General features: G+C 54.1%; 1 protein-coding gene across 2 annotated transcripts in view; it reads left to right on the top strand.

Annotated features, from left to right (window-relative positions):
- Positions 1-15,189, top strand: part of NDUFA10 (NADH:ubiquinone oxidoreductase subunit A10) — a 40,869-nt gene extending 25,680 nt beyond the window's left edge. For both annotated transcript variants that reach the window (XM_006066780.4, XM_006066779.4), the window contains one exon: positions 14,810-15,189. In XM_006066780.4, coding sequence (XP_006066842.1) covers positions 14,810-14,873 — 64 coding nt within the window. In that variant the 3' untranslated portion in view covers positions 14,874-15,189. The remainder of the gene's footprint in view (positions 1-14,809) is intronic.
- The last annotated feature ends 7,168 nt before the right edge of the window (positions 15,190-22,357 follow it).

The following is a 22,357-nucleotide window of genomic DNA, read 5'->3' as shown; positions in this document are numbered from 1 at the left end:
GCCCCAGCCCTGGAGCAGTCCCTGGTGATGGGGCCTGGAACCTGTTTTAGGGAGTCCTCCAGCCAGTTCTGGTACACACTAAGGTTTGAGAACCGTGGCTTTAATGTGTAATTCTTACAAACAAGGACATTCTCCCACATAACCACGGTACAGCTGTCAAGGTTAGGAAATTAACATTCATGCATTACTGCCTCTGATCCACAGACCTTGTTCAGAGCTCATCAGCTGTCCCAAGAAGGTTCACGTGCTGCCTGATAAGATGCAGTAAGTTCCCTAACATCCCTACAAAAACCACACAAAACCTAAGTCTGATCATGGGAAAACATCCAAACCAAACCAAATGGAGGGATATTAAAAAATAACCATCCTGTGATCTTCAGAAGTGCCAACGTCTTGAATATCAAGGAAAGTCTGAAGAACTGATCATATTCATAGGTTCTAAAGAGACAAGAAAACTAAATGCAATCCATTATCTTGGCTTAGATGCCTTTGCTCTGTCGGGCAGCATGTGACTCCTGTTTGTCCTGTCACGGGCTCTGTTAACTCTGGTCACCTGACTGAGGTGGTGGTCTCACTGTAAAGTTAACTGTTTTACTCTTTGTAATTAATAAATATTTACAGTGGAAGTTCCTTGAAACCATGTAAATGTCCATTTCCTCATCAGACTCTGACCCTGTAGTTGGCATCTGAGCATTTTCTTGGCTGAATTAATGGTTAATGTGACAGCTATCAAAGTGTAATTATCCAGATTCCATCATTCCTTCTACATCATTAGTTACTATTCTGCTGTGAAGAGATGGTCTCTCCTCTCTCTGCTTATTTATTTATACACTGGTATCACTGGATTCCCGAGATTCCTGTTTTATACCCGTGCGTCTGTATTCACTTGTCTCAGTGTACTGACAGCCGCGAGTGCGCACCAGCACCTTTAATTCCAGGCTCCTCCTCACCGTCCCCGTTCCCCATCCTGCTCAGGCAGCCAGACACCTGGCCCCCTCGGTTCATCGTTTCCTTCCCGGCCGCGCCCTCGGGCGTCATCACGCTCCCTCCCCTGCTGCCTCTGCCCTATTGCACAGCCCGCGGTGGAGCCTGGTGCCGCCCCTCAGTGCCCGCTCCCGACCCCTGGAGCTGCTGACCTCTTTTGAAAGGCTTTTCCGCATGCCTCTGGCAGGGTCTTGCTGTGTTTGGGGGCAGTGTTTCTGACTTGGTTCTGAGCATCTGTGCTGTCTCGGGGGGTGTGCGTCTGTACCTTCGTGTCTGCTCTGCTTAGAGTTCACGGCATTCTTTGGCTGATGCGTGTTGCCGGGTTTGGAGCAGTCTGGCTTGCCCCCGTTTCTCTCCTCTGCTTGGTGCCGCACGCTGGGCCCTTTCTGCCACGTTCTGTGTGCTCCTTCCTGTCTTCTTGCTGTTCGCTCTGTGACCTTCAGCCCAGATGTGCCCTTCACTCTGTCCTAATCACTGTCTCTTCAGCTCTTCTGGATCTGCTCTTAGGCCTGTATTTTCTATATTTGAGATTTTAACTTTCATCGTACTTGTTTTTGATTTTAGAATTTCATTCTTTTTTTCCTAAATAATTTCAAGTCATCTGTTGAAATTATTTTGTTATCTAATTTCTCTTGCGTATCAGTCAAAAAGGTATCTGGTAACTGTAATATTTGGACCTCTGTTAGATCTGTTTAAACTCATTCTCCCTCTGGTCTTTTCGTTTGGGGACATCTAATCTTATGTTTTGGTATACTGGTATTTTTTTAAATGCAGTCGTTATTTTGGAGGAACAGTTAAGATGGTGTGAAGCTGCGGCGCTGCACTGTCTGTTGTCCGGCAGTATGTCAGTCGGCGCCCCCGTGTCCGTCAGAGGCCCTGCCGGCGGGCGCGCTCTGGGGTTTGAGAGGCCCGGTGTGTCTCCCGGCGTGTCTCCCGTGTGCGCTTCCTGATGGAGCCCTTGTGCTGGACTGCTTCTCTGGGGGGGCGGCGCTTGACCCCTGCTGGGGGCCCACTGGGCTTCTGACTCCTGCCAGTAAGTGCAGGTGGGGCCCCTGGATGCAGTCAGCCCTGCCTTTGCTATCCTCTTCTGGGGCCTTGGAACTTCCCTGCCTTTGATGTCTTGGCACACGTTGTTTTTCAAATGTTGTCCATTTTTCCTGGTGGCTCGGGGTGGACTGGGCCTGTGCTCGTCCACCAGAAGCTGGACATATTCATCATTTCGCCGAGCAACTCAGTGAGGCTGTGCAGCAGCTCTTCATCATTGTTGTGTTTTCTCATTTTTAATCTGTGACCATTAAAGGGAGGCTGCTTTATTGGACTTAGGATTGTAGTGGTTAGAAATGTTGGGATTTTTAGTCAATATTTAAATGATTGGGGAAGTCTAGTTCTTAAAATTCTTAAGTTTTTAAAAAATAACTTCATTTTTTAAGAATAATTTTACACTCATGAAAAATTAGGATGATATTAGAGAGGGCTTCCCAGGTGGCGCAGTGGTAAAGACTCCGCCCGCCAATGCAGGGACATGAGAGATGTGGGCTGATCCTGAGTCAGGAAGATCCCCTGGAGTAGGAAAGGTCAGCGCATTCCAGTATTCTTGCCTGGGAAATCCCATGGACAGAGCAGTCTGGAGGGTTACAGTCCACGGGGTGGCAAAGAGCCAGACACGACCGAGCGTGCGCACACAGAGGCTTCTTGTTGTTGCTGTTCAGTTGCGGCCAACTCCTTGCAACCCCGTGGACTGCAGCACGCCAGGCCTCCCTGTCCTTCACTGTCTCCCTGAGCTTGCTCAAACTCATGTCCATTGTGTTAGTGATGCCAGTCAACCATCTCATCCTCTGTCGTCCCCTTCTCCTCCTGCCCTCAATCTTTCCCAGCATCAGGGCCTTTTCCAGTGAGTCGGCTGTTGGCATCAGGTGGCCAAAGTATCAGAGCTTCAGTTTCAGCATCAGTCCTTCCAATGAATATTTAGAGTTGATTTCCTTTAGGATTGACTGGTTTGATCTCTTGCTATCCAAGGGACTCTCAAGAATCTTCTCCAGCACCAGAGTTTGAAATGATTAATTCTTGGGTGCTCAGCCTTCTCTGTGGTCCAGCTCTCACATCCATGCATGACTACTGGAAAAGCCTTAGTTTCTGCCTTTTAATACACTGTCTAAATTTGTCATAGCTATTCTTCCAAAGAGCAAGCGTCTTTTAAATCAGTGACTGAGTTCTTACGCACCCGGTTCCCCATGTTGATGTCTATATGCGTGTGGTGTATCTGTTACCAATACTGAACACTGTTGATATGTTACTACTCACGAGAGACCATACCTTATTTAGATTTCCGTAGTTTTCCCTTGATAGCCTTTTTCTGACCCAGGATATAATGCAAGGCAGCTTGTGGCTTTTGGTTGTCCTCTCTCCATAAGCCCCTCCTGACTGTGACCACTTCTCAGACTTTCCTTGTCTGAGTGATTGTAGCAGTTTTGCGGAGCACTGGCCAGGTGTTCTATGGAGTGCCCGTCACTTGCAGCTTGCCTGGTGCTCGTCTAGTGATCGGCTTGGACGTGTGTCTGGGGGAATCGTGATCGGCCTGGACGTGTGTCTGGGGGAATCGTGATCGGCCTGGACGTGTGTCTGGGGGACTCGTGATCGGCCTGGACGTGTGTCTGGGGGACTCGTGATCGGCCTGGACGTGTGTCTGGGGGACTCGTGATCGGCCTGGACGTGTGTCTGGGGGATCGTGATCGGCCTGGACGTGTGTCTGGGGGATCGTGATCGGCCTGGACGTGTGTCTGGGGGATCGTGATCGGCCTGGACGTGTGTCTGGGGGACTCGTGATCGGCCTGGACGTGTGTCTGGGGGACTCGTGATCGGCCTGGACGTGTGTCTGGGGGACTCGTGATCGGCCTGGACGTGTGTCTGGGGGACTCGTGATCGGCCTGGACGTGTGTCTGGGGGATCGTGATCGGCCTGGACGTGTGTCTGGGGGATCGTGATCGGCCTGGACGTGTGTCTGGGGGACTCGTGATCGGCTTGGCTGTGTGTCTGGGGGATCGTGATCGGCTTGGCTGTGTGTCTGGGGGATGTGTGTCTGGGGGATCGTGATCGGCTTGGACGTGTGTCTGGGGGATGTGTGTCTGGGGGATCGTGATCGGCCTGGACGTGTGTCTGGGGGGTCGTGATCGGCCTGGATGTGTGTCTGGGGGACTCGTGATCGGCTTGGATGTGTGTCTGGGGGACTCGTGATCGGCTTGGATGTGTGTCTGGGGGACTCGTGATCGGCTTGGCTGTGTGTCTGGGGGATCGTGATCGGCTTGGCTGTGTGTCTGGGGGATGTGTGGGGGATCGTGATCGGCTTGGCTGTGTGTCTGGGGGATCTGTGTCTGGGGGAGCAGAGTGGAAGCCCCATGCGTGTGCCGTCGCTACTGGTGCTGATGGCGGCCCAGCCGAGGCACCTGTCAGATCCTCTGGACGCCCTCCCCTCCAGGTGCTCAGCAGGCCGTCAGAGCCTTTGTGTTTATTTTGTAGGGTAAAACTTGTGTCATAATTTGGAGGCTTTTTTTAAAAAATGAAATTCAGTCACTTGATATTTCTAGTTCATTTGCTCAGTCATGCCCAACTCTTCACGACCTCACGGACTGCAGCACGCCAGGCTTCCCTGCCATCACCAACTCCTGGAGCTTGTTCAAATTCATGTCTGTTGAGTCAGTGATGCCATCAACCATCTCATCCTCTGTTGTCTCCTTCTCCTCCTGCCCTCAATCTTTCCCAGCATCAGGGTCTTTTCTAATGAGTCGGCTCTTCACATCAGGTGGCCAAAGTATTGGAGCTTCAGCATCAGTCCTTCCAATGAATGAATATTCAGGACTGAGTTCCTTTATGATTGACTGGTTGGATCTTCTTGTAGTCCAAGGGACTCTCAAGAGTCTTCTCCAACACCACAACTCAAAAGCATCAATTCTTCAGCGCTCAGCCTTCTTTATGGTCCAACTCTCATATCCATACATGACCACTGGAAAAACCATAGCTTTGACTTAGCTGGACCTTTGTCATTAAAGTGATGTCTCTGCTTTTTAATATGCTATTTAGGTTTGTCATAGCTTTTCTTCCAAGGAGCAGGCATCTTTTAATTTCATGGCTGCAGTCACCATCTGCAGTAATTTTGGAACCCAAGGAAATAAAGTCTGTCACTGTTTCCATTGTTTTCCCATCTATTTGCCATGAAGTGATGGGACCAGATGCAATGATCTTAGTTTTTTGAATGTTGAGTTTTAAGCCAGCTTTTTCACTCCCCTTTTTCAGTTTCATCAAGAGGCTCTTTAGTTCCTCTTTGCTTTCAGCCATAAGGGTGGTGTCATCTGCATATCTGAGGTTATTGATATTTCTCCCAGCAATCTTGATTCCAGCTTGCACTTCATCCAGTCTGGCATTTAGCATAATGTGCTCTGCATATAAGCAAGGTGACAGTATACACACTTGGTGTACTCCTTTCCCAATTTGGAACCAGTCCATTGTTCCCTGTCCAGTTTGGTTTCTTGACCTGTATACAGATTTCTCAGGAGGCAGGTCAGGTGGTCTGGTATTCCCATCTCTTGAAGAATTTTCCACAGTTCGTTGTGATCCACACAGTCGAAGGCTTTAGCATAGTCACTGAAGCAGATATTTTTCCAGAATTGTCTTGCTTTTCTATGATCCAGTCAGATCAGATCAGTCGCTCAGTCGTGTCCGACTCTTGGCGACCCCATGAATTGCAGAACGCCAGTCCTCCCTGTCCATCACCAACACCCGGAGTTCACTCAGACTCACATCCATCGAGTCAGTGATGCCATCCAGCCATCTCATCCTCTGTCGTCCCCTTCTCCTCTTGCCCCCAGTCCCTCCCAGCATCAGAGTCTTTTCCAATGAGTTAACTCTTCGCATGAGGTGGCCAAAGTACTGGAGTTTCAGCTTTAGTATCATTCCTTCCAAAGAAATCCCAGGGCTGATCTCCTTTAGAATGGACTGGATGGATCTCCTTGCAGTCCAAGGAACTCTCAAGAGTCTTCTCCAACACCACAGTTCAAAAGCATCAATTCTTCGGCGCTCAGCCTTCTTCACAGTCCAACTCTCACATCCATACATGACCACAGGAAAAACCATAGCCTTGACTAAACGAACCTTTGTTGGCAAAGTAATGTCTCTGCTTTTTAAAATGCTATCTAGGTTGGTCATAACTTTCCTTCCAAGGAGTAAGTGTCTTTTAATTTCATGGCTGCAGTCACCATCTGCAGTGATTTTGGAGCCCAGAAAAATAAAGTCTGACACTGTTTCCACTGTTTCCCCATCTATTTCCCATGAAGTGATGGGACCACATGCCATGATCTTTGTTTTCTGAATGTTGAGCTTTAAGCCAACTTTTTCACTCTCCACTTTCACTTTCATCAAGAGGCTTTTTAGTTCCTCTTCACTTTCTGCCATAAGGGTGGTGTCATCTGCATATCTGAGGTTATTGATATTTCTCCTAGCAATCTTAATTCCAGCTTGTGCTTCTTCCAGTCCAGCGTTTCTCATGATGTACTCTGCATATAAGTAAACAGGGTGACAATATACAGCCTTGACGTACTCCTTTTCCTATTTGGAAACAGTCTGTTGTTTCATGTCTAGTTCTAACTGTTGTTTCCTGACCTGCATACAAATTTCTCAAGAGGCAGATCAGGTGGTCTGGTATTCCCATCTCTTTCAGAATTTTCCACAGTTTATTGTGATCCACACAGTCAAGGCTTTGGCATTGTCAATAAAGCAGAAATAGATGTTTTTCTGGAACTCTCTTGCTTTTTCCATGATCCAGCGGATGTTGGCAATTTGATCTCTGATTACTCTGCCTTTTCTAAAACCAGCTTGAACATCAGGAAGTTCACGGTTCACATATTGCTGAAGCCCGGCTTGGAGAATTTTAAGCCTTACTTTACTAGCGTGTGAGATGAGTGCAATTGTGCAGGTAGTTTGAGCATTCTTTGGCATTGCCTTTCTTTGGGATTGGAATGAAAACTGACCTTTTCCAGTCCTGTGGCCACTGCTGAGTTTTCCTAATTTGCTGGCATATTGAGTGCAGCACTTTCACAGCATCATCTTTCGGGATTTGGAATAGCTCAACTGGAATTCCATCACCTCCACTAGCTTTGTTCATAGTGATCTAAGGCCCACTTGACTTCACATTCCAGGATGTCTGGCTCTAGGTCAGTGATCATACCATCGTGATTATCTGGGTCGTGAAGATCTTTTTTGTACAGTTCTTCTGTGTATTCTTGCCACCTCTTCTTAATATCTTCTGCTTCTGTTAGGTCCATACCATTTCTGTCCTTTATCGAGCCCATCTTTGCATGAAATGTTCCTTTGGTATCTCTGATTTTCTTGAAGAGATGTCTAGTCTTTCCCATTCTGTTGTTTTCCTCTATTTCTTTGTATTGATCGCTGAAGAAGGCTTTATCTCTTCTTGCTATTCTTTGGATCTCTGCATTCAGATGTTTATATCTTTCCTTTTCTCCTTTGCTTTTCGCTTGTCTTCTTTTCACAGCTATTTGTAAGGCCTCCCCAGACAGCCATTTTGCTTTTTTGCATTTCTTTTCCATGGGGATGGTCTTGATCCCTGTCTCCTGTACAATGTCACGAGCCTCATTCCATAGCTCATCAGGCACTCTATCTATGAGATCTAGACCCTTAAATCTATTTCTCACTTCCACTGTATAATCATAAGGGATTTGATTTAGGTCATACCTGAATGGTCTAGTGGTTTTCCCTACTTTCTTCAATTTAAGTCTGAATTTGGCAATAAGGAGTTCATGGTCTGAGCCACAGTCAGCTCCTGGTCTTGTTTTTGCTGACTGTATAGAGCTTCTCCATCTTTTTGGCTGCAAAGAATATAATCAATCTGATTTTGGTGTTGACCATCTTGTGATGTCCATGTATAGAGCCTTCTCTTGTGTTGTTGGAAGAGGGTGTTTGTTATGACCAGTGCATTTTCTTGGCAAAACTCTATTAGTCTTTGCCCTGCTTCATTCCGTATTCCAAGGCCAAATTTGCCTGTTACTTCAGGTGTTTCTTGACTTCCTACTTTTGCATTCCAGTCCCCTATAATGAAAAGGACATCTTTTTTGGGTGTTAGTTCTAAAACGTCTTGTAGGTCTTCAGAGAACCGTTCAACTTCAGCTTCTTCAGTGTTACTGGTTGGGGCATAGACTTGGATTACTGTGATATTGAATGGTTTGCCTTGGAAACGAACAGAGATCATTCTGTCGTTTTTGAGATTGCACCCAAGTACTGCATTTCGGACTCTTTTGTTGACCATGATGGCTACTCCATTTCTTCTGAGGGATTCTTGCCCACAGTAGTAGATATACTGGTCACCTGAGTTAAATTCACCCATTCCAGTCCATTTCAGTTCGCTGATTTTGGCAATTTGATCTCTGGTTCCTCTGTCTTTTCTAATTCCAGCTTGAACATCTGGAAGTTCTTGGTTCATATACTGTTGAAGCCTGGCGTGGGGAATTTTGAGCATTACTTCACTAGCGTGTGATATGAGTGCAATTATGCGGTAGTTTGAACATTTCTTTGGCATTGCTTTCCTTTGGGATTGGAATGAAAACTGACCTTTTCCAGTCCTATGGCCACTGCTGAGTTTTCCTAATTTGCTGGCATATTGAGTGCAGCACTTTCATAGCATCATCTTTTAGGATTTGAAATAGCTCAGTTGGAATTCCGTCACCTCTACTAGCTTTGTTCGTAGTGATGCTTCCTGAGGCCCCCTTGATTTTGCACTGTAGGATGTCTGGCTCTAGGTGAGTGATCACACCATCATGGTTAGCCGGGTCATGAAGATCTTTTTTGTATAGTTCTGTGTATTCTTGCCACCTCTTCTTAAGACTTTCTGCTTCTGTTAGGTCCATGCCATTTCTGTCCTTTATTTTGCCCATCTTTGCATGAAATGTTCCCTTGGTATCTCTAATTTTCTTGAAGAGATTTCTAGTCTTTCCCATTCTATTGTTTTCTTCTGTTTCTTTGCATTGATCACTAAGGAAGGCTTTCTTATCTCTCCTTGCTATTCTTTGAACTCTGCATTCAAATGGGTATATCTTTCCTTTTCCCTTTTGCCTTTCACATCTCTTCTTTTCTCAGCTATTTGTAAGGCCTCCTCAGACAACCCAATTTGCCTTTTTGCATTTCTTTTCTTGGGGATGGTCTTGATCACCGCCTCGTGTACAGTGTCACGAGCCTCCGCCCATAGTTCAGGCGCTCTCTCCATCAGATCTGATCCCTTGCATCTGTTTGTCACTTCCACTGTATAATCGTAAGGCGTTTGATTTAGGTCATACCTGAATGGTCTAGTGGTTTTCCCTACTTTCTTCAATTTAAGTCTGAATTTTTAAAAAATGGTAAGTTGAAATTAGAATGTAAATAATAGTGAGTGTATCTCTTCATTCACAGAATTTTGTTTGGACCTTAAAGACGTGAGCAAGAGTTATTGCCAAATTTCGCTGTGGAAAGGGCGTTGTGGGGAATTAAAGATGAACGAATAAAACCCGTCTGTGAATTTCTCCTCCAGTGGTCTGTATCCAGAAAGATTTCTCTCTCCCTGAAGGTTCCCTGGCCCGGCTATGAACATAGTTCTAAAAATGGCCGAGCTAGCAGCCAGCGAGGCCGCTGTCCTCTGAGACCCCGAGACAAGGGTGGCTCTGTGCGGGGGTGAGCGAGCGGCGTGGGGACATTTTAAGGGATTGCTTCTTTCCCAGCCGAATTGATTCAGTACTAGAGCAGAGAGTGTTTTGCGGCCATTTACTTCCTGGAATAAGCGAGAGTCGGCTGGGCTTTCTATGGCGATGGTCTGCTGAAGTGAGTTACCCTGGTTTCCCACTGTCCAGGAAAACAGCATTTAAAAATGAGTGTCTTAGCCAGTCTGAATAGGAGCAGTTTGTCCAGTTGGCCCTTTACAATGTGGGGGCAAGATCTTACAGGTGGCCCCCCTCCATTTCCACGGTCTGTGGTTCCGCCGCGTTGTTCAAGGGTCAGCTGTATCATCCTGATTAACATAATAAAGGTAATAAACCGAAACCTGCATCATGGTCTCCTCAGAAGCCTGAGAAGCTCTGGCCCTGCACTTGTGGGGGCCTGGCAAGTAGGAGGGGGTGGTGTTCTCAAGACACACTGGTTGCCTCGTGTGATGGTAGTGGAGAGGCGGGACTTAGGTCCTGCGGGGAGGCTGAGCTTGTTGACGCTCTGTGGTTGGAGATTCCTGGGTAGTGCTTCCAATTCTTGGAAAAAGACATTTCTTTTTTGTTCAGCTGACACCTTCTGATTCGTTGGTAGGGTCTTCCTCCTTGCTTCCATCTTCAGTTTCTTCTCTTACTCTAAACATCGTGAACGTAGTCTCTGTATTCCGTTTGTGGTATCGGGGCTGGAGCCTGACTCCGTCATTTACCGTTTTCTCTGATTCCTACCCGTGGTGGCTTACTTCCTGCTGCCTCTTGGAGACCTTGGACCCTGAGTTCATGCTTTGTGGGTGTTTATCCCTGGCCCTCCTCAGGACAGGATGGTTCAGGAAGTTTTGAATTCAGGTGAACCCAGACTGTCTGGAAATCAGTTACCTTGGTTCGTAGCTGGGTGTACTCCTGCCGGGGTATTTCATTCACGGGACATCCTGTGTTGTCCGCTGACGCTGACGGCCCTGTTCCTAGATGGACTGTGCTGGCTCCAGGCCCAGGGGTTCAGGAAGTGCTAGGGTTGAAGCTTCCTTTGCTGCTTGTGGGATCCCAGGCCCGGATGGTGAGGATCAGGAGCCCACGCTTGTGTGAGGACCGGCTGAGGCAGTGAATTCTTAAGGTCCCGTTGAGACCTCCTTGTGCATTCTCCACCGGCCTCCCTCCCTTCCCCTCTCCCCGCCCCCCAGCATCGCCACCACCACTTGCCGAAGCCCCGGAGGTGGAGCCTTCCACTCAACGCTGCTTTCCCGCTCCCTCTCCGTTTCAGCCCCAGGTGAGATCTCACATTGCTCAGCAGTGCAGCTAAACGCGTTTCTGGAGGTTTTTCAGGGTACTGGGCTGTTGTTTTGCTGGAAGCGGAAGGCTTCTCTGTTTTTGTTTGTGATCTGAAAGCTGATTTGGAGCTGGGTCTTCCGTGTCCCCTCCGCAGAGGGTCCGAGCGGGGAGCTGGGTCTCCCTTTGCGCAGTGGACAGAGAACCGTTGAGCCCCAGTTCAGGGCGCGTGAGGGAAGCCTTGCGCTGTGATGCTCCAGAGAGCTGCGGCATCTCGAGGGCGCTGAATGGTGGGGGCCGCGCTCCCCCAGCCCCTGCTCCGAGGCACGCCCCTGGCGTCTATCACGTGTTTCCTGTTTCCAGCGCTGTTTGCTGTTCTTAGCGCTGGGGCCGTGGAGGGATGAATTAGCGGGGAGTGCGTAGCCGGGCCTCTGAGTGCTGAGGGACTCGGGTGGGGTCTTGGGTGCCTGCCCGCGTGGGTGTTGGTGTCCCCGCTGCACTTGGGGCGGGGGGCAGTAGTCCTGGGAGGTAGAGGCAGGCTCGGCTCATTCCAGGAATGGAAGCGTCTGTGCGGAGGGGAGAGGGGTAGGCAGCGTGCAGGAGAGGAGGGCTCTATCAGTGAGAGTGCGGCCCCAGGGAGGCCCCCCAAGGCTCTAGCAGGGCGACCTCCCGAGACTGGGCTGGTGCCTCGCTTGTCAGTCCTTGTGTGGGCTCTGCCACTTCACCTGCCGTGACACAGGGGCCTTGACTAGTGGTGAGCTTTTTAAGAGAAAAAGGGTCTCGGAGTTTCACGTGCTAAGAATGAATGGTTTGGTTTGGTTTCGCTGAACTGTGGCCTGGGCGCTTGTTTGCAGACCTGTGGCGGCCCTGGCCGGGCTCCCGCTGGCCTTCGCCTCCATGCAGTCTCCAGGGACTGCCTGGAGTCTCAGAGGGACGTGAGAGCCATTTATCAGCACGTTTTCCATGCACACACTGCCCCCAGCTCTGAAGTTGGAAGTGACCCTGTAAACAAATTCATATAAATTCTGAATGTGTGCATGAGTGCCTACTAATTTTTTTAAGCCATTTTCAAATGCTGCATCAGGTCACTTTTTATTTCTGCACAGCCCTTCCTTGGGGTAGACAAACCGGGAATTGGTTTCCACTTTACTGATTCTGTCCCTTTCCAATTTAAGGAGGCCAGATGCTATTAAGATACTGTGTTCCCTCCATGAGTCAGATCGCGTCCAAGACAGTGGCTGGGATAGCAGGGTCTTCGGCTTTCTCTCCTGTTGTTTGCATTTCCTTACCACCTCAGCTCGCTATCTTCATTTTCAGTGTCAAGTTCTCCTTTACCAGTTTTAAAAATAGAGTTGTTCAATAACTTTAATATGTTAATGTTGTATGTTCTTGCCCTTACAAAGTTCACTTTACTAAGGACAAACTTGCAATACACAGAAAAGCCTTAGGATCAGTTTATCTAAATCTGCTGAAGAAGACAGGTACAGACGTGGCTGTTTCGTACTTCCTCTCGACATTCAGACCTTAGTTAGGACAATTCGGCATCTGTTTTTTGTGCTGAAATGCCCGTTCTTGGTTAGAGGCTGTTTGACTTGAGTAGATGTCTGACGCTTTCAGTCTGCCCTTCGTTAGCTGTGGCTGGAAGAGGCTCTAAGACCTGCCTCTCTCCCCGCGCCGCGCCTCGGGCCCCGCGGAAAGCTGCTGTTGCAGTTCAGCGTTAGTCTGCCTGTCCCATTATTTGCATTGCTGTGTGTAGGAAATAATGTGTGTCCCTCGGAGAGGAGAGTCAGCGTCAAAGGTAGATGTCCTGCCAGGCGCACCGGTTTGTGCAGAGGTGCGGGTTTCCCGGGGGCCTGCGGCTCTGAAGAGACGGGCAGCTTTTCGCCCACAGCCTGGCCGGCCGGGGCGCCCACACTTTGCTCGTGTTCAGTTGTCACTTCTGTTTTAGGATTTTTAGGAACGTCCTATTCTCAGGTGTTTGAACAGGTATTGAGTTAGGAGCTTCCTTTTCAGCTAATGTGAGTTGAGTGGAATTAAGACGTTTACCTGTATGATACTGCGACCCTGCGGCATGAAGATGAGCCTCTAGCGTGGGTGTATTTGCAGTGGGCGCTCCGCCTGTCGTGCACTGCGTCCCCTTCTCCCATGTCCGGTAGGGCAGGGGGCACTCAGACCCTCCAGCGCTTTCCACCTGCTGCTGTCCCACTTCCCGACTGGCTCATGTGTTCTGTGTATTTTACAAGCTTAGAAAACATAGGACTGGCGTTCATGTCTCTCAAAGCAGCTAGGACACAGTGCGTCAGAGGTGGAAGGATCTGTTTCCTCCAGGAGAATGAGTGAATATGTGTTTCTTTTCTCAATTGGCTGGTGTCTGAGCAGCTGGCTAATTCTGTGCCGGCATCTCTAAGCACCCGGAGTAGCCTCTGTGGCCTCGGACCTCTCGGGCCGCTTCCGGCACTCTTGCTGTCCAGGCTGGAGCAGGTGGAACTGGGTGCCTTTCCTGACGTCAGGGCTCACCAGGGCCTCAGATGCCTCGTGGTCAGACTCAGTACATCAGTTGGTTTCCGCTCCCTCTGGACCCCCACTCAGAGCTCACACCCACCGTCCCTGCTGGCTCCCCCCGACGCAGGGCAGACCCACGTGGGCCAGAGCGCTGAGCTCCAGCCAGGCCCAGGGGCTGTGCTCCTGCTGGCTTGTCAGGCACCTCCTGAGGGACGTGCTGGGCGGCCCTGTGACCTCTGCCTTCACGGCTCCACGGAGGGGGTGTACAAGTGAGGAACTGGATTGGTGGTGGAGGCGCAGGTTGGTGGAAAGGGGATATGGAGTGAGAAAAAGGAAGAAGCTAGTTTTGGGTCTCACTGTGAAACACTGCAGACGGAAACCTCCTGGGGTTCTCTGCGGGCTTCTCTCCACTGAGAGGGCCACTGGGATCTGGGGACCCCACTCGGTTCCCACGGCCAATCAGGGCTGCCCAGAGAGGGCCAGAGGGCAGACTGTGGCGCAGTTACTAGAGGCTGGCGGGCTCTGCGGCTCCAGACTCTGCTCGTGTTTATTCTCTGCTCTGTGGTTTAATATCCGATTCACAGGGAAGACGGCAGAGCCCTCCTGGTCCGTCCCGCAGTGCTGGCGGCTGGCCTGGCGGGGTCTGCTGCTGTTGGGGAGGCTGGAGAGCCTCTCAGAGCGTCCCTGAGATCCGAACTCTGTTCTCTGGACGTGAGGCTGCAGTTCGTCATTCAGATAAAACGTTACTTTCTGACGTGATAAACTTGAAGGCATGATAACGTCTTAGATTGTTCTTGCTACAGCCGCTGTGTGTTTGCGGCAGTTGGCTGGGAGCCCCTCGTGGACGAGAGTGGCGGAGGGGAGACGCGCCTGCAGCTCCTGCTTCGTGGCCGCTCCTGGTTCCCACCCTGTGCCCTTGGGCCCCTGCCCCTAACCGGCCGTGCGGTCCCTACGGGAGGCGCAGGCAGGAGACGGGAGGGTTGGGGGAAGGGCTGACACGTCCCCTGCCGCCACCCTTCCCGCGTGGCTGCGGCTCCCCTGGGCCAGAACCGTTTCTGCCCGTGGCTCCACGGCCCCCTCGTGACAGCAAGGCAGTGCTTGGGTTGGTGTTGATAGTATTTGCGTTTATAGTGCCCCACCAGGGTGGACGCTCCCAGGGGCGGGGTCCTGTCGTGCTTTATTCCCGAGGAGCCCCTCACCCTTGCAGCAACCTTGAAGCCCCAGGGGCAGGCCCCCCTGCCCTGGGGCACGAGGGATGGAGCAGGGAGGCTGTCGGTGAGCAGGGGACATGTGTCTGCTGTAAACTGCTGGTAACCACACTCTCCGTTCCACAGCTGCCAGGCCGCAAGTACCGCGCCGGGTACAACGAGGACGTGGGGGACAAGTGGATCTGGCTGAAGTGACACCTCCCGGAGGCCACCTCGCAGGGACGAAGACATGCCCAGGCCCCCAGCTCCTGTACTCCGCTAGCCTCACGCTGGGTGGCAGGGGTGCGAACATCACACAGTGGGCGCAGGGTAGTCACGGGAGCGGACAGAAGCCCCCCAGTTAGGGGGCCCAGCTTCCTTCTACAGCTCTTGTCCCCGGGCAAGCAGCGTCCGCTGTGAGAGAGCAGGCACCGCCTGGAGCGTCTCCTTCCCCACAGCCCGGCTGTGTCGGGCCCAGTCTGCGCCTGTGTCTTCAGACTTCAAGAAATAAAACTGTTTCTGTGGCACCTCTCTCCGTGATGCATCTGCACGCCCACATACGTGACACATGTGTGTGTGTGCACACCATTAGCTCACAGTTTGCTTGGGTGTGGTTTGGTTTGGTTAAGACCTGTGTCAGGACTGAAGGTGGTCCTGAAGCGCTTATTCTGTGTGTTTTAGAACATAGCTGCCGCATTAGAGGAAAAGGACGGAGGAAATAGCCAGAGGAGGGAGAAATTCCCCCGATATATGGAGCTGGGCACTTGTAGCAGAGCTCTGGAAGTCTCCCGCGAGGACCGTGGTCAGCCAACCTCGTGACTCCTTCCTTTCAGGGGAGGTTCACGCAGAGGATGGCGGTGGGGTAAACTGCAAAAGTAAATCAGTGTACCTACGCCTTCATCACCTGAAAGTCCAGTTGTCAGAAACGAGTCACGCGAGAGCAAGTCACGCTTCTTTATTCACTTCCATTGAAACTTGAAAAACAGAAGCGAGATTTCCTGCAGACTAATTGTCCCCGTTGTGCTCCTCAGGAGTTGAGCTCTTAAGCTGCAGAACCGCTCAGTCAGGTTTTCTGCCCCAGGGCTCCGCGTGTTCAGCACACAGCTCCAAGCCACAGGTGACTGCTGAAACGTAAGTGAGGTGAGATCCCATCAGTGTCGGGCTCAGTTCAGGTGCTTCCTCGCCGTGTGGCCGGTGGCTCCAGTCCTGGACAGGGGTTGCTGCAGGAGCCCCACCGCCTGCCCGCCCGCCCACCCGCCCCCTCCTTCCCCTCTCTCCCCGCCCTCCCGCCCTCGCTGGCCTCGCTCTGGTCAGGTTTTAAGGGTTAAAAAGTTTCCCAGCAGTTTCTGGGTTGGAATCCAGAGGCATTTCTCAAAAAAGCTGCTTTTGTCATTAAAAGTGAGCGCGCCAGGCAGGGGTCCAGTCCTGGAGCCCCTCACAGACCCCTTGGAGGAGAGGAAGGCAAGGGGAGGAGAGGAAGGGAAGGAAACTCGTCTGATTATCTGCCAGCATCTTGGCCTAAAGAGCCAGCGCTCACTGCGCCTACTGTCAAGGCCGCGGGCCTGAGGTCAGTGGGCAGGCCGGTGACGGGCCTCGGGCAGGACGGCCAGTGCTGACCTGGTGACCCTGCTCCATAAGGAGCCAGCGCTCACTGTCACAGCCGCGGGCCTGAGGTCAGCGGGCAGGCCGGTGACGGGCCTTGGGCAGGACGGTCAGTGCTAACCCGGTGACCCTGCTCCCTCCAGGCCGCAGGTGTGATCTGTGGGCTGAGGAGGGGATCACGTCATGCTCGGGGTTTCTTTTCCTGGGAGGTTGGGCAGAAGAGCGCGTGTCCGAGCCTCTGCACGCACGGAAGGCCCAAGGAGCTACCGCAGCTGCGTCTCACAGGAAGGCCCACAGCTGCAAGAAACCCCAGGGGGAGGTCCCAGCGCGCTGCCAGCCCCTCCTGCCCCAGGCTTGGGGAGGAAGCCTGTTGTCACAACCGCGCGTGTATGCGTGTCCCCAGGAGGGAGGCTCCAAGAAGACGTCAGTTTTCCCTAACGCACCTTTTCTATCAGGTTTTGTCACCAGGTGGGTGAGGCCCCCAGCTGCTTAGAGGGGGTGGCAGACAGGTCCTTACGTCCACCCCAACTGGCGGGTCACTGGGCCTCACTGTCCCTGCAGCCCTCAGCCCAGCGCTGACCAGGCGTGTGGCCCAACGTGGGGCAGGTGACCCAAGGACGCTGCTTACCTGTCCTCGTCTCGGCTCGGGCCGGGATCTGTGATACAACAAGAAGGAGACGTGCCCTTGCCTTGCCCACTGAAGCCCATTTTGTTTGTCAAAAGCCCGTCGGCCACCAGTTTGGCCCAGGGTCTCTGTGTCCTGTTCCCTTACCAGTGACCCTTTCTGGGCTGGTCGTTTTTAGTGGTGCACATGTCAACACCAAGAAGCAAGCAGGGAGCATGTGTTGGTCGGCGGCGGGCTCTTCAATATGTGTGTGTGTGTGTGTGTGTGTGTGTTTAGCCTCCTGGGTCCCAGCCGCCGTTTGCAGCCCTGGACAGGGAGCAGAAAGGACACAGACCCCGGCTGCAGCTGCAGATGCGGGGTCCCTCGTGGGGAGAAGAGGGGCAAGTGGAGGTCCAGGCAGGCCCCGGGGCATCCCAGCACAGACGCAGCACTGTGCTGCTTCAGAGGAGGCAGTGGGCCTGGAGCTGGCCAGGCGGTCCCAGTGCAGCCCCTCAGAGTCCACCTTGTGGGCTGGACCCACACCAGGAGGGCTGGCGCCCAGCACCGGGTTCCGTGTCGCAGTCCCGCTGTCGTAAGGCCTCTGCCGTCGGAGGCCTGCACGTCTCCACTGGCTTGGACCTCGCACAGCGATGCCCTCCACCCTGCTCTGGCCCCTCCACGCTCTCAGAGGGCCTTGCTCCCCCAGCCCCGCGAACACTGCGGTTGCCGAGCGGCCCTGCTCCCAGTGCAGTTTTCCACATACTTAGGTCTATAGTATTTGCGTACTTAACATGAAGCTTGCTTTCGCAAGAGATGAATTTAATAAACTCATTTCTGTTGAAATAAAAAGCAAGAAGACTCTGCAACGCACCAGCCGAGCCAAAATGAAAATGGATCCCTTCTGTAAAGGGGGAAAATCTTGCTGAGAGAATGTGATGTAGATGAAGAAGGAACTCCGGTGGCTAGAGGTCCCCACTGCATGAAGCCAGCAAGGGAGCCACTTAGCTGCAGCGCGTGGCCGTCTGTGGCTGGGAGGCGCTGGTGGCGTGACGCCCTGGACTCAGGACCCTGGTTTCCCGTCTGTGACTCACTGCCTGCCAGCATGCTGTGCACTTGGGCATCTCCAGTCTCCTGTTCAGTTACTCGGTCATGTCCAGTTATTTCTGATCCCGTGGGCTGCGGCACGCCAGGCCTCCCTGTCTTTCACCATCCCCTGGACTTTACTCAAACTCATCTCCATCGAGTCGGTGATGCCATCCAACCATCTTATCCTTTGTCGTCCCCTTCTCCTCCTGCCCCCAATCCCTCCCAGCGTCAGGGTGTTTTCCAATGAGTCAACTCGTCGTGTGAAGTGGCCAAAGTATTGGAGCTTCAGCATCAGCATCAGTCCTTCCAGTGAACACCCAGGACTGATCTCCTTTAGGATGGACTGGTTGGATCTCCTCGCAGGCCAAGGGACTCTCAAGAATCTTCTCCAGCCCCACAGTTCAAAAGCATCATCTCTGGTCTGGCTCTGGCCTTTTCTGACAGTTAACCAATTTACATTTGAGAGTACAAAAAAAAAAATGTAACGATAAATTTTTTACCTGGTCAGAAGTGACTGGAAAGACTCCAGGCTTTTTTCTTGGCTTTAGAATGAAACAGCCCCCGTCTCCACTCCGGCAAGTGTCATCAGGTTTGCTTGTCTGGTGAGCCCAGGCCTGTCTCTGCCGCTTCCCTGGAAGGTGCAGGGCTGGCCTGTGCTCAGTCACCACACCCTCCTTAAAAGCCGCTTTCGCTTCTCGGCGCCCTCTGCTCCTCAAGCTGGCTGGCAGGAGCCCCTCAGGGCTGAGATGGCCCCCAGAGGACGCCACTGCGGGTGCCGTGGGGACACCGCAGGCCCAGGCCCGGGATCCCTGGGGAGGCAGCGTGTCCTCCATGAGATCTTCCTGGAAGTGTCAGGAGGCGGGCGTGTGACTGCAGTCTGTGACCACGAAGACAGAGCCTTCCCCGGGGTCTGGGCACACCCCAGCCCTGCCTGGAGGTTGTCCACGCGGCCTGCAGCAGCCTCCAGCGGCCTCCAGCCTGTGGAAGGGGTGGTGAGCTGACGCCCCGAGAAGGACAGTGTCCAGAGCTGCAGCCCCGATGAGGTCACGGCGAGGGCCTCAGGGTGGGGTGCTCAGCAGCGTGTCTTTGCCAGGACCCAGCCCCCCGGGGGTGATCCTGCCTGGTCTCGATGGGGCCACCACTGAGCCTGCAGTGGCCTGTGGTGCCGTCACAAGTGACTGGGACTCAGTGGCTTGAACCATGCCCGTGTCCTCTCACAGGAGGCCTCGGGCCAGCTGTCCACAGGGGATCCGTTTCCCTGACGTTTCCAGCTTCGGGACACCGCCCAGGTCCCAGGGCTCACAGCCGCTCCGTGGGTCCCTGGCCTCCTTCCATAAGCCTGGCCCTCCAGAGCCTCTGTCCAAGGGCCCCGTGAGAACGCGGCTCCAGAAAATGCGGAGTGGCCAACTCCAGGCCCACGGTCACACCTGCAGGGCCCTCACCCCACCCACCACGTGCTGTCACGGCCACGGGTTCCAGGGGCAGGATGTGGCCGTCTGGAGCCCGACACTCCTGCACGAGCCCCACTATGCAACAACAGGAAGGCTGTCTAAGGACAGCGGGCGGTTTGGGGATGCTGCTGCTGGGCCCGACCTGCGCCCCCCCCCCCTCCCCGGGGCTCCTCCCCTCCCCAGTGTCCCCTCCCGGGGCTCCCTGCCCTCCCCTCCCCGGGACCCTGCCCTGACCCAGGCCAGCTGCCCCTGTGCAGCTCATATCCTTGGGGGCGAGTCTGAGCAGTCACCCTGTGACTTGAAGGAGGGTCTCCAGGGGCTCGCCTGGTGCGGAGGCTGCTCAGGGGGCAGGGGTCCTCCAGGAGGCAGTGATGCCTCAACTCAGCATGGAAGTTGAAGAAAAGCCAGAAAAAGAACCCAGTGTCGCCGAGGCCAGAGCCCTGTCCCCTCGGGGGCCCCCACTCTGTGCTCCCCCGCCCGCTCCGCCTGCAGCCTGTCTGTCCCAGGGCCCATACCCCTGTCCACCTGCAGACCAGCTCCTCTGACAGCCTCGGGCCACATGGCGTGACGGCGTGGGCCAGGCCCGCGGGGTGCCCCGTGTGCAGACCCCGTGAGGACCGCGGGCCTGAGTGGAGGCTCGGTGGCGCGCCGGGCCCCGGAGCCCCCGCCTGGGTGCTGGCAGCACCGCGACCCGCAGCTGGGCAGGGCCCGCCCGGCACTGCCCGCGGGCTGCAGGGGCACGCCCTGCCCACACCCGCTGCTTCCCCGGGTGACAGCCAGGCGGAGCGCCGAGGGCAGGGCCGGGCATGGGGACTTGCCGCAGCCCACCTGGAGCGTCAGCGTACGCTCTGTTTACCACCCTCCTCCCCCGCCCCCTGACACCACCGCACCGCACCGTGGATGGGGGAAGCGCGTTTCCCTCCACGGCCAGTGCGGCCCTCGGGCCTGGTCAGGGCCCAGACCCAGGACTCCACTTCGAGTGGACAGCGGCCCCAGGGCCGCCAGGGGGCGGTGGAGCCGTGTTCCCCGAGTTTGATCCCATTTCTTGGGAAGCCCTGGCTTCCGTCTGATTGCAGGCTGCCAGTCCTGGTGAAGAAAAACACTCTCAGGCTGGTGTGGTGGGAGCGCCCCGCTTCCCTGGCTGGTCCAGGCCCGGGCTGAACTACTGTAGGAGAGAAGCCCCAGCTCTGTGGGCTGCTGCTGCTGCTGCTGCTGCTAAGTCGCTTCAGTCGTGTCCGACTCTGTGCGACTCTGTGGGCTCCTTGACAGCAAGTCTCCAGCCTGGGCCTCAGGGCTCAGGGCACCCCTGAGGGACTGCAGAGGCCCCCCCTACCCCGTGGGCTGCTTTCCTGTTACGTCCTTGATGGGAAAGGCTTCAGCGTCTGTGGGTCCCTTCATGCCTGGCCTCAGGATACCCAGGAGGAGGGCCACGGTGCCCGGGCAGGGAGTGGCCAGCCTGCCAGCAGCCTGGGTCTAGATCTGTGCCCTGCATCCTTGGGAGGACCAGCCAAGGCCACCTTGCACCCTCAGGCTGCTGGGGGGCCTGTGACACACGGGAAGGAAGGAGCCGGGACCTGGAGCCCGAGGTCGCCTGGCTGTGGTTGCCAGGTGCCCTCAGCTTCCAGCCCCAAGCACCCGTGTGCCAAGGTCCATCCCTGGGAAGGCGAGTAGGGACCCCAGCCCTGAAGCGAGGAGCAGAGGAGGCAGGAAGGTGTCACAGAGAGGTGACGGGGAGGAAGGGCCGCCACAGGCTGGCGGCTCCCTGTCCCACAGAGGCCCGAGGCCCCAGGGCCCGACTGGAGGATGCACAGGAACCCAGCTGTCACTCGTGAGAAGCTGAAGCAACAACGTGGGGCGTGGGTGGTCCCCAGATGGGCCGGCATCCAGGAAGGGGTCCACGGCAGGGAGGGCGGACGTGCTGGGCGCCCAGGAGCCCGTTCCCAGGAAGGACCGGACCCGTGGTGTGTTTGGAAGGTTGGTGCGGCTGCAGAGCGGGTGTGAGGTCCGAAGGGACGGGCGTGGAGGAGGACGGGCAGGTGAGGGCTGTGCCGGGGCAGCTATGTGCCCGGGGTGTTCCAGGTTCCGCTAGCATCGTCATTTAGCCCACCCGCCTGGGCTTCGAGAGCCAGAGGGCACCCGAGAAGCACCTTGCTTGCCACAGAGTGTGCGTCCCGCCCGGAAGGGCGCTGGCAGACCCGGAACCTGCCAGGGGGACGTCTCCCTTCTTGGTCTTGATGTTCCTGTTTTTCTGACCTAGATTTCGGGCGCTCTGGCTCCGAAAGCACCAAGGTGCTCCTTCTCATGGACGTTCCTAGCGTCCCCCAAGTCAGGTATGTTCTTATGGGACCAAGAGTCGTCCCTGCTTGTGGATATTCCAAGAGAATGTCAGAGACAGTGGTGAGGCAGAATCTCCTGCCCCCAGGATGAATAGAAAGGAAATAACTAGGAAAAATCAGAGAAGAATCCCAGCAAAAAACAAGCAAGAACACGAGCTTCAGACACTGGGTGCTGAGCAAGAAGGGGACAGCTCCCCTGCGTATCAGAGGCGCAGACCGCATGGTCCCTGGGCCGCCCCCTGCCCCAGAGCCATGCCAGCCAGTGACTGGGGGCCAGGAGCCCTGATTCATCTGCACATACTGACCCTGGGAAGTCGTGGAACAGCAGAAATGGGGCGGCTGTGGGCTGACCCTCCCAGGAGGCATGGTGGCTCCAGGCACACCAGCCGTGGGCCCAGGATCCAGGACTGTACACACCGCCCTCCCCCTGTGAGTCCAGGACATCTCACAGATTGCAGGAGGAAGCAAGGCTAGGCTGCTTCTAACAACACCCCTCCTCCTAGACCTCCCTTCTGCCACCAGCACCCCCCTCCCCGAGCTTCCCATGGCATCCAGAACACAAGTATTCGTGCCTCCGATGGGAAAGCAAACCATCGCCAGGTTACAAACACATGGA

This window comes from Bubalus bubalis, chromosome 6 (genome assembly GCF_019923935.1).
Source record: "Bubalus bubalis isolate 160015118507 breed Murrah chromosome 6, NDDB_SH_1, whole genome shotgun sequence".
Taxonomy (NCBI): domain Eukaryota; kingdom Metazoa; phylum Chordata; class Mammalia; order Artiodactyla; family Bovidae; genus Bubalus; species Bubalus bubalis.
This window is presented reverse-complemented; position numbering and strand designations above follow the sequence as displayed.